The 18,844-nt window shown below is 36.0% G+C and overlaps 1 protein-coding gene across 4 annotated transcripts in view; it reads right to left on the reverse strand.

Annotated features, from left to right (window-relative positions):
- The window catches only part of LOC129374401 (partitioning defective 3 homolog B-like), a 196,678-nt gene that overhangs the window by 116,535 nt on the left and 61,299 nt on the right, over positions 1 to 18,844 (reverse strand). For all 4 annotated transcript variants that reach the window (XM_055052799.1, XM_055052798.1, XM_055052801.1 and 1 more), the window contains 6 exons: positions 16,890 to 17,145; positions 15,628 to 15,736; positions 14,390 to 14,529; positions 14,179 to 14,307; positions 2,250 to 2,441; positions 332 to 490 (listed from right to left, as the gene is read on the reverse strand). In XM_055052799.1, the coding sequence (XP_054908774.1) occupies positions 332 to 490; positions 2,250 to 2,441; positions 14,179 to 14,307; positions 14,390 to 14,529; positions 15,628 to 15,736; positions 16,890 to 17,145 (985 nt within the window). The remainder of the gene's footprint in view (positions 1 to 331; positions 491 to 2,249; positions 2,442 to 14,178; positions 14,308 to 14,389; positions 14,530 to 15,627; positions 15,737 to 16,889; positions 17,146 to 18,844) is intronic.

Below are 18,844 nucleotides of genomic sequence, written 5' to 3' on the forward strand. Positions count from 1 at the left end.
TGCAGAGACAGTATAGTCTTTTAAATCCTGCTTGAAAAATTTATTTTTTCCACATTTCCATGTCATTCTAGTTCCGCTGGATTCTAATCAAAGCCTGCATGCTGGTGCAGTTGCTATCACTGTTGTCTTGTGCTAGTTTTATCGTGGAGTTTCCACGCTCTTCCCATGTTATGGAAAAAACAAGAAAACAGGTCTTTTTTGAGGCCTGTTTTCCAATCATTTTTAGCTAACTGTTAAAGTAAAGTAGAGTAGATTCTGAAGCATCTTAACCAATGTTTTTTTTTTTTTTTTTTTTTTGCTTTGAAGTTAGTTAAATTAAGTAGCAATGTACCTTTAAATTCCTCAGCACCACCAACTGAATCATCCCTCTAACGTTTCCTTCCTGCGACATCGATCGTCGGAGTGTCTCCATGGCTGCATGGTTGGAGCGTCCCAGCAGTGACTCTCCATTTACGGCGATGAGCTGATCATTGATATGCAGCCGCCCGTCCTGTAAACGCGCACCATTTTATTTCAGACATATCAATACTCAGAAAAACATGAAAATACACACCCCAAAGACCAAAACATCAAAAGATCATATGGCACAGTATTCTCATACTCCCATGACTAAATGACACAACTCAGCCTTCACCACAGTGACTCCCACTGTTGGATGTCTCTTAACGATTATTCCTAATGCTTTCTATTTAAGTTATAAGGTCTGTAGCCCAAACAGCTGCAGTCAGAGTAGTTTAACGTGTATAAATTTGCTTGCCTGTTTGTCTCAGCTGTTAAGAAGCATCACCTGCTTCCTGATGAGGAAAAGGTCAGAGGTGAACAGAAAAGAAGCAGAAAGCCACAGGGAAGAAGAAACATTTGAAGTGACCCATTGAGACCATCTGGTAGTCAAACGTTTATTTTCTGCTTTTTATCTCCATGATGTTACGCTTTGATCCTTTAAGCCATGAAGTGCGCCTGAATGCAAGTGAGGCAGTAAGAGACGAACCACATCTAACGGACTGAGTTAGTTAAGTATTTAGGTAAAGTGTCTAACCTTGAAGGTTTTCACATCTTTTTTACATTACAACCACAAACTTAAGTGAATTGAATCGGATTTTATTTCAGAAAGCAACATAAAGCTATTGATAAATATGCAGAGGAAGGAAAATGATACAAATTTTCCCTTTTTCATACAAGTTCCTTTGTAACCAATTTCACAAAGTCACTACTTTCTATAAGAACTTAAAAATATAGCTACGGGTTTTTCAAAGGGCTGAAGTTTAGTCACACTAGAAAAAGAGCAACTTTGAAGCGATATCATGAATCCACAATTTAATGCAGCTCTTGACTTTGACTGGGACATATTCAGAGAAATTACTTTGCATATTAAGTATGCTTTAATTTGCATTATTATGCGCAGTGAAAATCGCTTTGGGACAAATGATCATATCTTTCTTATCTCTACTCTTAGGGGGTTCAGCCAATCAGTGCCAACAAAAATGGTGCACCTGAATTGCTTACTTCATAATCGCCATCCAATAGTGTCTCAAGTACCATTGAGTTTAAGTATTTCAGCTTCCCAAGTTGCATTTTTTTTTAATCTTTACAATATTTCAGATATTCTCTGCAAAATAATTTTTGTCTGAGAATAATCTAAAGCCATGTTTCTCAGAAAAATTTGCAAATACTGAACCTCAAATATGAGAGGACAGCTTTCTTTCAGGAATTTGTCACTCATGCACAAAGGCCAAACATCATCCTCTCTTCCTTGAGCTGTAGCCACTTGTAGTTTGGCTGGATGGCCATGTCTTTGAAGGTTTGCTGCTGTGTTACTCTTTTCATTTTCAAATGATAGATTTACCAATCTAGAGTAGTTGTGTTCAAAGCTTGGAACATTATTTTATAACCTAATCGCGCTTTCAAATCTCTCCACAGCTGTTCCCCTAAACCGCCCACTGTGTTCCTTGTGTTTCATGTTGCTGTTCCTCTAAGGTTTCTTACACGCCTACAAGTGAACTGTGGATAACATTTAATAAAATGGATAGTAACTCTGCACCCAATTCTATTTGGATTTTTGAAAAGCATGTATTATTTTATTTCTGGTTGCTCACAAAATACCAAAAATAAGTTGAGGTTTGTAGTTGATATGCGACAGAATGAGAAAATCTCAACGGTGTACAATCAAACAAACAACACTGTTGCAAGACATCTTAAACCGAAAGATAATAAATGGCTTTAAATTGTATTTTTGATTAACCGATAGTTACCTTGTATGCAGCTCCTCCATGAATGATGGATTTGATGAAAATTCCCAGATCCTCTCCCGTCTCCCTGGACTTGTTTCCCTTCAGGCTGACGCCAAGTCCCGCCGAGCCAGTGTCATTGAGGGGAACCTCAAACATCAGCTGCTCCTTCCCGTTCTCTAAAACCACGCCACGCAAACGAGACAACTCGTCTTTCTAGAGGAAAAAAAGAAGAAAAAGATCCTGCAGATCAGGTGAGATGCATTAATGATGTGAGGAGATGGCTGAAAACTGGGTGACAGAGTTCGTCTTCTTGGACGTGAATAGTCTCCAAAAGCTGAACTAAAAGCTTTTCCATTTTCGAGAAAGAAGCACAGGGTGCTTTTCAGCTAAATTTCTCTATGACTAAAAAATGGTCAGAAGAAAAACAAGTCTAAAGAAAAAGAGAAAAGCCATTTGGACTGTCTGCTTTTATGCACCAATTTCTCCCTCTTTCAGCTCAGCAATATCAATAAAAGTTCTGCATTTTACAAGAGGTAATTGAAGAATACAGCCAACACAGAGAGCCCGAAGGACAAAAGCTGAGGAGAATATAAAAGAGAACAATTGTAAACCTGATAAAAAAAAAGAAGAAAAGAACCACTGATGGATTGTTGAGGTAAAAAAAAAAAAAGATAGTGAAAAACACCATATCATAAGGGCAGCTGTATGGCAGTAATCACCAAGTGTGGGACACAATTAAAGGGAAAAAAAATACTCTAAACAAAGAGAGTGTCCAGATTAAAGTGTACGTTTGAAACCTGTGATGGCTCAGCAGGAGAGCTGTCATGGTTTCAGCTCATATGGAATATGATATTTTTCCAATAATACCTTGTTCTTGGATATAATGTTATTTCATCTCAAACATATTTGCAAAATGTTAGAAATAAGTGGTTTGTTATATTTTCTAATATACCTTCCAGTCCAAGAAAACAAAATTTAAAATTCAAAACAAATCAAATTGTATCTCACTACTGTTTCTGTACAGTTTTGCAGCAATATTTTACTTTTAAGACATTGCAACACAGACAATGTCGAGATTCATTCAACAAATTAGCCCACATTTGTATATTTTTTTGGCCTAATATAACATTTTGTTGTTTTAATTGGTAGATTATTATCATGATTAAGAGAAACAAAGGTCATATAATATCAGTCTGTCTGAATAATCGATATAATGTGCTTCATTTGGGGATGGTGTTACTTTTCAGTAATATCCTAATTTAATGAATGGGTCTTGTATGTATTCCGGAATGTTCAAATACATCAGTTGACATTTGACAGTGGAATGTTTTCCCTCCCTGCAAACTAAATATCCAAATGAGGAAGAAATGATATCCATGCTAACATGGTCATTTTCCATATATTATTTGGCCCCTAGACCTCTGACCTGGTATTGCGTTCTAGGTCACAGTCCTGCTGGATAACTAAGAATGCTGTAGCTAACGTCACAAACTAATAGCTACAATTAAATGTGTTTCTCAGAATATTAAATATCTATTAAAAATACTCAATTGTCCATATGAGTTTAAAAATAAAGCATACAGGCTGTTGTAGGAAACTTTTCCCAAAACAGTGAATTTGCATACTGTATTCAAGTATATTTTGTACAAAGTTTGGCTTAATTTGTGCTTTACAAATATTAAATGATTGACTCTGTGGTGTGGTTCTTGATTTTAAAATAAGTTTTATATTAAAATATTATAGCTTTGCACAACTTGATGAGCTCTTGTCTTTTGTCATTTGCTTTGCTCTTACATATTTACTAATATCAAGGTGCAATATTTAACACAATTTTTAGTTCAGAGGGAGGTCTAATTGGTTTGACCAACAGAAGGAGTATTAATTAATTTAATATTGTTTTATTTAAAAATATCTAAAAATCTGAGAATAACAAACATGAATACAAAAGTTGTAGCATATTTGTTACACTGAACAAAGCAATGTATTAATGTTTTCGTAATTTAATCTAAATTCCTGCAGCTGTAGATTTGTCAGTCTCACAGACTGTCAATATCTGTTTATGTAGCTGTCAATGAAAATGGATGAATGCAATATGTGTATGAGAGTGAGCGTTTTTGTGGGTCAGGAGTGTTAAGTTTAAACACTGCTGTTTGCCTGTGGGGATTGTAGGTTTAACAGCGTTAAGCCGACATAAAGTCCTCAGCTCTGCAGAAAACAGTTTTCCCTGCTGGAAGAATAACTGACTGTCCAGACCCGATAGGAAGCTCCCCGACCTTGGAGAGAAAGAAAAAAAAAAAAAAGAACTGGTGAAAAATGTTAGCCATTCTCTGCTTATAATTGCAATGAAAACGCTTTCACTGGCTGAAACTTTTTTACAACATCCATTTTATTTGTTTTCTGCCACTTTTATTTGGTTTTACTCCCACCCTGTGTTATTCATGATTTTAAGTTCTCTTAAGCTTCAAAGATAACAAATACGAGAGCAAATTCAACTTAAGCAGGGGTACTCAGAAAAGCTTACATGGTTTCCCTTCACATGCAAATACATGTTTGGCTGATAAAAATCCATTTGCAAACAGTAACTGAGCTTCAATAACTTACTTTTTTAAATATAATTTTGTGGGAAATTCTTCAGACTTCAGAGTCTATTTTTTGGACGTCTCTGCGGTAAAACAACTTGGCTTGACTTAACATTGACCTTAAACAAGTCTTTGTTTTTCATGGAACATTACACAAGCACAACATACAAACCTTTAACTCACACAACACTTTCATAAAACATTTCTATTATTCCAGCTATACAGCTGTGATAGGGACACATTTTCTGTGTAATGATGAAAGCACAAACTGCAGTGAGCCTCTGCATTTCTGTTTCCATTCGTGGCTATAAAAGGTGTTTGATTCTTTGCTACATTAACTCTATCAAATCCACCCAATGACAGAAAAAGCCGTTTGCACAGATGAACCTTCTCGTGGAGGTCGTTTAACATTTAAATGGGTTTGCCACAATGATAGATCTACAGGAGGCCACGCTATCAAAGAGACAGCTCAGTCGGTGAGTGAGTTTTATTAAAAAGAGCCAGAAAACGAGCAGGAGAGAATGATGGAAGGACATATTATGTGAAAATGAGTGAGAACACTGAACTACTTCACCTACATCACCTCTACAGGAGAAATGAAGTGTGAGATGGAGAGAGACAGAGAAAGACTGGATGACATGAGAAATAAGAAGAATAATGATTATAATTTGAGTTGTCAGGATAACATGAGGGGTCTACTTAAACATAGTTTTGCCATAGTATTTAATAAAATGTCAATGTTAAAAGCTGCATTGCTATAGTTCATGTCCAAAGGTCCAGCCACCATAAGGCAAAAACAATCAACTTGGCCCTTGTCAACATGGCCCATGTCAATCTGAGAGGAATATTTCTGATTCCACACTGAATTGAGGAAGGTCTGGGGGCAAGAAGTGGTCAGAAGCAGTACTAGAAAGGTGTTCAAAGTTTTGGTGAGTGTATATTATTTCTGACCTTTCAACACCATCTTCTAGAAGAAGTGTCTCTGGGAAGTATGAATTTCCTTCCTGGATTTGCTAGCTCTTCAACCCAATCTTGAACTAAGCAGAACATTACAGCTTCCATTTCTGAAAATTACTGTCCAATCACTGACCACTTGAGACAAGTTCACAAAGTGAAATCCCATCAACAGTTTCTCAAAATGGCCAAAGTAGTAATGTTCCACAGTTTTAGTGTTGCAACAAAGCAGTCCTACAGAGGCTGGACGACAATATAAAATTACATGTTAAAAATGAAAGGCTTCTGATGTTAGTGGAGATGGCATCATGATGTTGCAAGACCAGTTTCTGCATTCTACAAAACAAAACTTTAAAGGTTGTGCAGAATGTCAAGTTGGACTCTAAATTGGTGCAACGTGTTTGCAATTGGACAACAAGAGTAGTAGAGTTGTGAGAAAAACAAAAAAGACCAATGGATTCTGATGTAAAAAGCACAGGCAAATGCAGATGTTACAATCTCAAAACCACAGGCTGGTGTGCAATTTGAATGAAAATTGCCATATAAAGGGCTAATTATAATTGTAATAATTAAGCATTTATTGTTACCCAAAAGGCTGAAATGGTGTCTTCAAACACAGTCTGCTCGACACTTTTCAACTATTTTCCTTCACTTTAAAATGAAAAGATCCCACAAGGTGAAGTCAAGCAAGGTGAGGAAGGGGGTTCATCTCATTGGACTTTTAGATCTTTTTTGGCTTGCTTTGATGCATGTAATTGAACATCGTTGAGAATAAAAAGCATACAATACCTTCTTGAGCAATGGTGACTTTTTCTCATACCACAGTTTGAAGGAAGTGACTTCTAAATCACAGACATTATGACTGGGAGCTGATTGGAGTCATTTTGCAATCCAAATTGATCCAACTACATGATCTTTAATAATGCCAGAACATACCCAAGTCATAATCTAATATTGAAGTTGAAGACATCAGATTCAGCCAGAGTCATCAATCATGAGTTCATAAAACTGTCTTTAGACATTTCTTGTGTTAGTTTTGGCATGTCAACTACATATGTCTTGTTTAGTTGTGGTTGATTCTTAGACTTTCTTACCTCAACTATGTCTCTGAGATCTGAAAACAAAATCCTATTTCTGGGTAGGTAGACTACAGGGGACAGGCTTCTTGGTAGTTTCATATCTGATTCTTCTGGATATTTCTTTCACTCAACATATATTACATCCCAGTTGATTGTATGCAACATTTATCATTATTTGATATTTTTCCAACTTCAAAAGTGATGTCTTCCCTTGAAAGACTTTTCAAATGACATGGCCAAAAGGCTCACTTGCCTAATGATTTTGCACATAGTATTCGAGTCTCAAAACTGTAGCTCACAATGTAGAAAGTTTGAGAACCGATGGTGCAATCTAGTTTTGACTTCTGTAAATGCTTTGAAATCATAATGCAAAAAAGTTTTGAAAAAACATATTTTCTTGTTTTCACAAATAAAGGTTGCACAAAACCACAGCTCTGACCAGTAATTTGTATTATTATTTTAAGCAAGAAGCCCATATGCTTGGTTTCCAGAACATTTTTGTTCAATCTGATTTGCTTGGCATCATTAGATTTTTGTCCTTCATGAAATAGAAGACTACATAGCAACCCTGTAAGAAACAAGCACAGACCGTACATAAGAAACAATGAGAGAAGGAGTCTTGTGAATCAATATCTGAAACCCACCTTGTTGTGTCAGAAAGGTGCTCCCTAATGTCTGACTACTGCCATGGTTTCATGTAAGCAAGAAGGACAGTTTGAAGTATATTTTTCTGATTTTGTTGTCTTCAAGGAACAACTTACAGCAAAGCTAAGTCTTTATCTCAAAGAAAAGCAGCAGCATTGTGAAATATCCAAGCTGATTCCCTGAGGTGTGCAGTAGAACCTGACGTTGGCGACCGTTAGGTCTCTCCTGTGGTCAGCGCTTTAAGACACAACAGTGATGTTGGATGATAAGAGGAGGAAGGGGCTGAAAGGCCCTTGATAAACAGCAGAAAGACGTGAGATGAGACAGAAAACCACAGAAGAGAGATGTGATACCCTTCTTGACTGCTCTCCACTGGGATGATGGCAGCTCCTGCAGAGACACCAAGCTGCCAAGTGTGTGTATGTGTGTCTGTGTATAAACAGGTCTCAGAGTGGTGTAACAGATGGGGGATCTACTGTAGTGACTGTGAGGTCACACTGGTGACAGTATCAGTGCAATGCACTCTCTCACACGCACAAAGAAACAACAGACTGAGGGGAAGAAGCACACCAATGCACAGACTTGCTGGAAGTGATGGATGAGGCTTAATCAGAGTAAAGAAACTGTTCAATACAGTTGCTTTGTTAAGAACATGGTCTGTCACCATTTACTAACTGTTTACTGATTTCATGCCGATGTGAGTGTGAGGAACATCTGGCACTATTTTTTTTTTCCTTTTTTTAAAACAGGGACAGAAAGAAGAATAGTTTGGCAGAATAGGAGGTCAAAAGATGACTAATAAAAAGCCCATAGAAAACAAATGTACACATTTTTGCAGGCTAAAAAAAAATATTATGATAAATGTATAATACTTACGTCTTTGTGATCATGTCAGGAGATTTCAAAATTGAAACAGACCAACAAGAATGGATCAAACTAGTAATATTCAAATTCAAAATACAGAAAACCTCCGTTTTGCTTTGTAAAAGAACAAAATATTAGTGTCTGATCACTGGATTGTTTTATACTATTAAGTTTTGGATGGATTGACACTTGACAGTATTCCCCAGATATGTTTTCTTTAAATGTGCCTTGATTTACACTGCTCTTTGAACCTAAAGATTTATTTTAAATCTTTAGGTTGGAAATGACAGGATAATACATTTTAGTCAAAGCAATCCCTGTAATGGAGCGATTAAGGTGACAAATGGGACATTATGTACATCAATGTCACTGGCCTTACCCTCTATTCAAGTTAGGGCTTAATCTTTGGCTCAGTGCTGCCCGGCGATCCAAAAAGTCTAAGAATGCAATATAAGTTTCATTGATCACATGTAACACCATGTAAACCACTGTAAAATGGTTTGGGGGCACAACTCATACACACTCATCAGGTCCTGCATAACTGTGTCCTTCATAAGGTAAATAAAAAAGAATAAATTAATAAATATTTATAATCACTTTTGTTTTTTTTAGTTTTTTTTTTTTAATTATTATTATTATTGATGTGTATTTTTAGGTGCCATTCTATTTGTTTGATTGATGACAGATTAAATCTTGCCTGCATCATCACACAGAAAATTCATAAATGTGAAATGACCCTGTAGGAATATAAAACATATATGTAAGAACAACAAAACATAAGGGGGAGAAAAAAAGACATGTTTGCGTTATCTGCAGGCAGAAAATAGGGTATTTGTGTAGAACATTAGTTCCGAACCACTAGCCAACTCAGCAGGTATATCCCTGCTCATATGGAAAGAAAATCACTGCAGAAAAAAAGGTTTCACACTGTATAAATGAGTAAGTGCGTGAGTTTGTGATGTGTTTAGCCTGCACACAGAGAGCCAGCACAGCATGATGCATACTTGCTATACCGTGGACTGGGTATGAATATGCTGTAAGTCACAGATCGGCAAACTGAGTGAGAGCCTGTGTGCATGTAGAGGTGGTGTAACGTCTTTGTTCTACAGCGAGTATAGACATTAGCAGACAACACCAGATGGTCGGCTAAAATGAGACAACGGAAGAGGGGGAGGAGAAGAAAGACGAGATCATTCCATCATTTCCGCGACATTCTTCTTCTGCTTCCCTCCCGCATAAACACAAACAAATGGGTACAAATACGGAGAAAGCAGAAGAGCTGTAGGAAAAGGCTTTTAAAGTGCTTATATTGGCATTCTGTTTGTAACAATCAGCAATGTTACAAATGTTGTAAGAGTTAATAAAGACTCCAATAAGGCAGCTTCAATGAAACCTCTAAGTTATCAGCACTAAAATGTACACATAGCTCAATAATTAAAGTTATAGGTACCCAAGAAGATATTTCAATGTTTAAATACAGGTTGTATAAGTCAACAGCAAAACCTCTGAGTTTGTTGAGAAAAAATGTTGATTGTGTTACCATGCAGACTTTTAAGTATTTATATTGCTGAAGCATCCTTTCAGTTTGCGACATACTGACTTATGAGCCTGCACCCACCGTTTTTAAAATTACCCAGATTTGAGGAAAGTTCTTCATATGAGCCCACAAATGTTCTGTCAAATTTAGTGTCGGGCTTTTATAAAATATAATTTTCTCCAGGTGAGGCTGAAATTGCTCTTCATCTCCAGCTCTCCAACCAATACTTTAAAGCTTTGGATCAAAATGACTAGTATCTGAAACTAATTTAAACTTTATTCACTCTAGAGGAAAGAAGACCCACACCATGATGCTGCCACCACCCTGTCTCCCTGTAAGTATTTTATTATTTTGTTAATATGTTGTTTTGAATGCCAAATGTATATCTATGTAATCAAAATGTTCCAGTTTGGTTTCACTATACAAGGTTTTGTCTTGCAACTATACTGTATGGATCAGACAAATAAAACATACATGAAATTGTCATCAAATGCAGAACATAAAAGCTTACATGGTTTCCCTTCACATGCAAATACATGTTTGTCTCCCTGGTAAATCTGGTATCATTACCATACTTCTGGCAGCATCTCTGACTAATTTCTACCACATCTTCCATTTTGTATTTATGAAAAATAGATTCTGTATGTGTAAAACATGTGTTTGTCCTGGGACATGTGGATTTTATCGCAGGTTTCTCTGACTGATGGCCGATGTGAATGCTAATAGAGTTTATGTTTCAAAAAGCATCCGTTACGATTGTACAAATTAACCAAATCCAACCAGTTTATTATATTTTTAAAATTTTTTATCCAACAGATTTGTTTGTTTTTAAGATACATTTTATACTAAAGGGTTAAAAAGAGTAAAAGCTTTTATTGTATTATGCATGGCAACATTATTATGATTTTTTTTAAGGGAAACTTATCCAAATATCCTTCAATAGTGCACCAGCAATTCACAATCTATCCTCTAATTAATGTTTAAGCACATGAGCATATCTATGAACTTTTAATTTGAAAATAGGTTTATACAACTTCAGAATCAGACAACAGAAACTTGCAACAATGCCTTACCCATGGGGCAGAGTGAGCCGTAAAGTTTTCTAAGAAACGCAACAACACACAACAACATTTCAGGAAAATATGTCTACTATAAACAAAGAGTAAATACAAGACATGGTGGTCTATATAAAACAACAGCTAAGGCTTGCAGCACTCCAGCGTTGCTTGCTAATTAGTTTTATAGTATGTGGTGAACTGAAATGAAGAACAAGAGTTGAAAAAAATCTGACATTTTGTGCATACACCCCAAAAATGCATCCTTGGCTTTCACAGGCAGCAAACGACCCAAGAGTTCAGACATGCACACACGATCAAATCCTGGATACATTAACAAATTATCCCAAATGTTAACACATGCTCGCACACTAACACTTCACAGCTTTTCCTGTCTGCAGACAGAGAGTTTCCTATGGGGCTCAGAGTCACATGCACATGTTTGTGTTTGGTCGCCTGGCAGCCGTTGAGGAAACATCAGTCGACAGGAGCGGAAAGAGGCACAAAGGGAAGAGACATAGAGAGCAATGTAAAAACAGAATAAGACACATTGAGGAAGAGGAAACATAAACCACAGACGTGAGTTAAGGGTAAAGAGAGGAGGCAAATTTTAATTCTTCTAATCAAAATGTGCCCCTAAAAGTTTAGAAAAATAATATAACGTTTCATTAAATATCATATTCTGCAAGTGTGGGCAAGTAAAAGAAAAAAATTACAATTACAACTATCTGACAATTATCAGCATTTTTTTTTTGTGATGCTAATATCATCCAATTTCATAAAAAAGACATCCAGAGAAGGGAACAGTGAATTGATCTTTTGTCTATTTTTCATATTTAGAAATATAAAGAAATACATTGTTTTCACTTTTGCTTTAAAGTGAAGACAGACTGCCAACAGCAACAAAAAAAAAAAATCCAGAAAAGCAAGTGTCATTGAATGAAATAAAAATCTGATCCCACAGGAAACATGTCATGACACGCATCACAACCATAAATAGCCAAGTTTCTAAGTGAAGCCATCTTTGACAGACATTTCCACCGATGCCCACAATAAGACTAAGGCTTTTTGAGGTCACCATATGACGCCACACAGGCAAACTGAAATTGTTAGGTTTCAAGGGCTATCTATATTTGTTTGAAGATTTAGTAAGATGTTCACATTATGGACAGAAATAGAATTTTCCAGTTTCAAGTTGGAAAAATCCCTAACAAATTGCAAATCTTTTTTTTTTTTTTACTTGATATTGAAATATGCATTCATAGAAAAAGCATTCCTTCTACATGTTTGATTAGTTGTATTTTTGTAAACCTTTCATACAAAAACAATCCATATGTATTATCAGTAACAGTTCTTAGATTGGTTTATGAGTAAATTCACAAGTCTCTGTTTGTTTGTAAAGACTCAAGTTTGAACTCCGTAAAGGGAGTACAGTCAAAAGCAGCCATGAGAAATGATTTTGATGCAGTAAAGATTAGGGACTCACAAGAACTAATTTTTTTGGTTGTTGGAGTTGATTTGCTCCACATTAATTTAGTTTTTTTTTTTTTTTCCACCTTGCAAATAGTTGAGTACCGCCTACGGTCGCCCAACAGCCACCAGTGCAACTTGCATCATGGACTTTGAGTTTGGTCAAAGCTGGAAAACATTTTCTTGTATCAGTTCTTCACACATGTAACTTGGGATTTTGACTTTAAAAGTTCTTTAAAATGTTTGGGTTTCCTGCTAAACAATTCCCTTACTCATACCTTCAGTTCCATTAAAGAGGTTTTTTGTGGATTGATGACTAGAGACTAGTAATTTTCATAAGCTTTCTCTTTCGCCACTCCATTGTTGCCTTGCTAGGATATCTTGAGATCCTGATATACTGGACGATTAACCCACTGGTCAGGTTGAGATCCTGATATACTGGACGATTAACCCACTGGTCAGGTTGAAAGATAAAGTTTTTCTTTCAAGCTGTGACCAAATTTGACCTTCCTCTGTAATCCCTCAATGCTGGTGTTCCAGTCATCCCATTAATATATCGGCCTTAACCAGTACCTTGAGCAGAAGACAGCCTCAAAACATAATAATTCCATTTATTGTATCAGTTCTTCACACATATGTGATCAGTGGAAGATCTCACTTCTCTACGTTTTTTCTCTATGTAAACATGGTAGGATGAGTTGAAAGACCTCAATTAAAGTGCCATCTAACCACAGAACTTTGTCCAAAACTTTTACTGAATGATTCAGATATTCACTGAATCTAGGAAGACCTTTACATACATCTTCTTTAGCAGACTCCCATGAAGAAAGATCTTGCAGATGAGTGGATTTGAAGCTGGGAGTGATTGATGGTAAATTCATATTTCTTCAGTTTCTCCAAATAATTATACAAATATCAGTCACCTCTCCAAACTTCTTTCTCGTGGTTTTGAAATCCATTCTATCCTTGTTCAAAAACCCAATCTTGTCCTTGAGATCATCTGAAGTCTCTTTGGTCGTTCATGTGGTAGCAGGGAGGTTTTAATGGAAAGAAATTGATTTTATGGACGGATGTGTTTTATTTCCATAACAAGATAAAATAATTAATTGACTGATTGATCAGTGTGGCACATGGCCAATTTGTTGGAGCCTGAATTCTGGCTCTTCTGGAGGGAATCAAATATTTATTTAACTCAATGACACAAATTAGATTTTGACCTTTATGTATTTTGTTTGGACTTTTTATGTATTGTTTTTCTCCCCACGTAATATAATGACACCATCGTGAAGGAGAGACAGATAAAGAGAAAACAATCATTAGCATAGAAATGTAATTTTGTAATTGGTGAATTAAAATAAAAGGAAGACAAGGTAAATTTTTTTTAACCAAAGTAAAAAAGCTGTTAGTGCCAGAACTGTTTCTGATATAAAAAGTCAAGAGAAGTGAGGAAAATAAAACGAGTGAAAAAAAGAAGTTTATTGAGAATATTAGAACAGAGGTGAAATTTAGCATAATGTGTAAAAACATGTGCAGAAAAAAATCAGATCTGACAAAATTTTCTAACCCTTACAAAGAGATTTGTCCACAGCGGGATAAAGCAGCGGTACAACACTGCAGAATCAAGCCAAATTTCTTTGAAAATTAAAATTAAACAAAATTACCAGAATGAATAAGACACTATAGCCTTTTAATTGACAGGTGATTCTTCAAGCCAACATAAAATCTTGTTCTGCTTGCTGCCATTTTAGCATTTGGACTGGTTCTTACCATTTCTCTGGGCAGGAACATCTCATCCTGCCGTAAAACCACCAGGGACACAGTCTCTCCTTGACGAGTGCTGCGGAGCATACACACCAGCTCCTCCTGGCCCACCCCGGTGATATCCACACCGTTTAGCTATGCACACACATATCAGAAACTTGTCTCCATCAGCTTTGTTGGGGTATAACAAAAACTATTTGGGTAAGCTTTGCTATACCTCCAGTATGCGGTCTCCAGATTGAAGCCGTCCATCTTTGACAGCAGCTCCTCGTGGCAGAATGTTTTTGACTAGAATAGGACCCAGGCCGCGTATTGAGGAATCCCTGGTTACAACAGTAAATCCAAGACCTTCTGAACCTACAATCACATCCACAGAGAGATGCAGAAATCAGAGCTTTTCTCCAAAGGTCTGAATATATTTCAAGAGGATTTTAAGGTGAAAATCTGAATTCAATGTCCCACACACAGGTACTTTATTCTGAGAGCTTAGGTGCAGTGTTGTTGACTCAGCTCCTGACTCCATATAATATACTCTGTGTGTGTTAACTTTAAGTATTGAACGATTGAATATTTTGCTTTAAATTTTCAGATACAGGTGCAGCAACACATCTGCAAGCATTAAGGGGGTTCAGGAGAAGGTCAGAAAGGACAGCAGGAAGAAAAAATTAGAAGGAAGGAGGAAACCAGAAAGGAAGGACAAATAGATGGAGAAAAGGAAGGACATGGATGAAAAAAAAAGAGGGTTCAGGTATAGGTCAAAAAGGATGAGAAGAAGACAAGAGTCAAAGTGAAATCAATGAAACACATTGGAAACATAGAGCCAATGTTCTGGAAAAGAAGAAGATAAAGACAAAAAACTTAATCACAGAAAATATGTGCACATATAAATGTGTATGAAAGGTCTCCATACACATGGCCGTGAGAACAGAAAAAACATTGCATGCAGACACAGGGACTGGCTGTGTGGTTTATAGACCTCATTAAGTCTGGTCTCTTTAGCAGAGCCAAGTCAGCAGTTTGGGCCGCTATGAATTCATATCAGCAGAAATGAACAGATCAATAAAGACTTAATAGACCCTGAAGAGAAGGAATGTGGAAGATGGAGAGAGGAAAGCGACTTTGCCTGATAGGTTTACAGAAACAGAAACAAATCCATATGAACTGGTAAGGCAAACACCATGCCAAGTAACAAATTAAAGATTTACAGTTTTAAATAAATTTAACTAAAATGAAAAAGGCAAATCCCACAAACCAAGAAAAAAAATTAAATGCTGAATGTTTAACTGAAAATGGCCTACAACAATTTAGTCTCACTGCAGGATCTTTATGCAGTGAATTTAGAAAAGTTTATACTTTCATCCACTCCCTTGAATATATAAAACAAACATTTTAACACTATGCTTCATGCTGTAATGTTTTGTACGTATTCAAAATACAAACAAAGATGTTTCCAACCTTTCTTTAAATCAATCCGCAGCCTTCGCCCTCCTCTTTTATTGGACACCAAGCTGGAGAGCGCCGGACTTTTTCTGTGCAGAGGGCTATCACCTCTCTCCTTTGGACTCTACATTAAGAACATGGAGCTTTTAGGACAACTTCAAACAAAATACATAGAACAGTAATGAACAGTAAGTAACAACATTTGGGCTTGTGATGTCAACTTATATATATTCTAATTTTAAACATTTTAAGACTCTAATTCTTTAGATACACAAATGTAAGCCTTTTTAAGCCTTTTTAAGGATGTGCGAACACCCAGAGTTAGAAGCTATTCTTCAAAAACTCCTTTAATTAGGAGATGTAGGTCTGCCTGGAGCCAGAAGTGCCAAGAAATCCTTTTTGGTTTATCTGCACACAACACCCTGGATGTTCTGGATCATAAACATTTTTAAGGGTAAAAGAGCCAACATTTAATAACTTAAATTTCTCTTTTTGTTTTAACAGCATAACTTTTTTTAAAAAATCAGTAAGATTTAATAGGAGATATTTCTGCTGTCAGACTAAATATGGAACCTGTAAAAACTGGATAGATGAATGGAAGGAATGAATTCTGTCTTTTCTCCTCCCTTACTGGAAACAGAATGAACTTCCAGACTTTTCCAGACAGTTTACAACAAAGCAATTGAATAAATATATCAAATACGATGGTTAAAATAAAAAAAAATCAAAATGTGTGCCTTCTCAATCTGTTTATAGAACTGTACAGAGTTCTTGCATGACCAACAAAACTTATTTTTAATAAAATAAGATAATAAGCTGTTGCTAAGAAACTGTTCCCTCTGAGCCAGTTGTTTTTCAAATGTCAGCCAAGTAACCATAGTGACGTTGACGACATGGTTACATGTGTTCGGGTTTTATGAGCTTTTTAGCTCTAGGAGGAAGGTGGACATAAGGTAAAAATAAAGTGGAACTTATTGCTTTTTAAAGCCACAGGAAAATAATGAAAAACAAATAAGTATAGTAATAAATACAGAACTTAGAGAGAACCAAAACTTAGATCATGAGCGTTATACAATGGTGGGAGGAAACAGACCTGCTGAAGGTGTTTTATCTTGGCATGAATGCATGTTGTTTGATATCTGTGCTGTCTGCTTGTTGGTAAGTGAACCACTGCAATTTACTAGATCTTACAACTAAATTGTTATATCCGTTCAATGTTGTTGAGGCATTTTTACAGCACATTCGAGTGTTTTTAGTATAACTGAAGCACAACTCACACCAACTGCTTCAAGAATAGGAGTCTCTTCTACAAGACATGGAGTTGAATTCTCGGGAGGTTTAAACGCAGGTTTGGCTTTGACTGGTGGCGGTGGATCTTTGGCCTTGGTGACACGAGGGCTGCTGTTCGGAGCCGTACTGCTGACACACAGCTGACTGATCAAACCTTTCTCATATCTCTCTCTGTTTGACGAGGACACAACTTCCAAACGGACAAGTGGGGACCGCATCGCCTGACGAAAAATGTCCTGAGATCTACAAAGGAAAAGAAGAAAAAGAGAAAACAAAACAAAATAGTTAATTTAGTTTGATGAATTAGTTGTTTTGTTTTTGTCTTTTAAAAGAAAGCAAAGGCAGTTAGCAGATGCAGTGATAATTTCATTATTCATAAAAACATCCAATGAGTACTTATCAGTTTCAGACAAGAAAATTAATTATACTGTGGGAGGGCATAACTGAATTAGGAGAAAAATAGATACCATTAATAAATATGATTACACATGATGTATTTAAAGTATATCCCAGATCCTTGGTACTGAAAACTTTAAGAAATTTGATTTTTAACAATTACAAAACAGAATATCAAAGGAAATTATAGTTTTAGAAACTGATTCCTTTCAATTCCACTGAAACATCATCATTATGTGTGTAAAAATTTTCCTTTTCCTCCAGTTGAATTAGTAATGGCTATTTGCAGCGTTTTTCTTGTTTATCACCTTCTCTGAGCTCAAAGCCAAACAGTTGAGGAAGCATAGAGCCACAACACCTGGACACACAGCCATTAGAAACTCATAAAGAATAAAAAAGATCATTTTGCAGGGAATTAATTTAGATCAGATCATGCTAAGCAAGTTACAGGCACTGCGGTGTCAGGAGCAATTGCTAATCAGCATCATTCACCTCGGATAAGCAATGGAGTAAATCCAGTTAATTGAAATTTCATTTGATTGCACTCCTGTTGTTTTCCGAATAGTTTATTATGATTAGAGTTGACTTTGTTTGAAAGTCAGAAATAAAAAATTCCTCCACGAATTTGATGGAAAAATGTGAAACAGTAAAACTTTAAAATTTACAACTGATGTAAACTACTACGTCATTATGTATATTTACATTAAGAGTACAGTCATTTTAGCATAATGGAAAATAAAGTGTCTTAAGGCAATACTTTGCCTTGCAAATATAATCTCTGCTGACACATAATTATAGACAATCCATACAGTATGTCAATCTTAACATTACCCTGTGACAGAGTGTTAGTCTAAGGCAAAGACTGATTTGCCACAAAGGAACCAACATCTTCCAAAAAACTAATAATAATTTTCTATTTACATGAAAAAAAATTATATTTTCTGATTTCAAAACTGTACACATGTGCAAAAACCAAAGTGAATTTCCCATTATAAAATTCATAAACTACATTACAGTCAGGATATTATCAGATATTATAAAGTCAAAAATTTGTAAATAAATAAATAAATAAATAAGCAAACAAAAAAGATATGAGTTAAAATTAGGAAGTGAGAATGAGAATATTTTGTAATGCTTAATAATCTTAGTAAATATTAGAAACATTTCTAATATTTTTTTTCTTCATGCTAATTTCAGGGAATATCTTAGTTCTAAGGTTTCAAATCATGGAACATTATCCTTTTTTTCTTGAAAACGTGGAAGCCATATTTGTAAGGTTGTGAACAACATGATCAACAAAACACTAGAAGTTGAACTGTAGTCATGTAACTAATTTGTGGTACTCTCTTCCCAACCATTTGAACCCAACACTCACTCTGCACGAGCATGTATTATTAACAATTGCTTTTGCAGAGATTTAGATTGTATTGACCGCAGGATGAAATTAGATACGAAAGCTGTGTGTTTTGTTATGAGTATGGAGACCATTGTGCTCAGATGATATCACTATTAAGTCTGATTGAACAAGGCGTGCAGCCACATTTGT

Source organism: Poeciliopsis prolifica, unplaced genomic scaffold (assembly GCF_027474105.1).
Source record: "Poeciliopsis prolifica strain line A6 unplaced genomic scaffold, Auburn_PproV2 SCAFFOLD036, whole genome shotgun sequence".
NCBI lineage: Eukaryota > Metazoa > Chordata > Actinopteri > Cyprinodontiformes > Poeciliidae > Poeciliopsis > Poeciliopsis prolifica.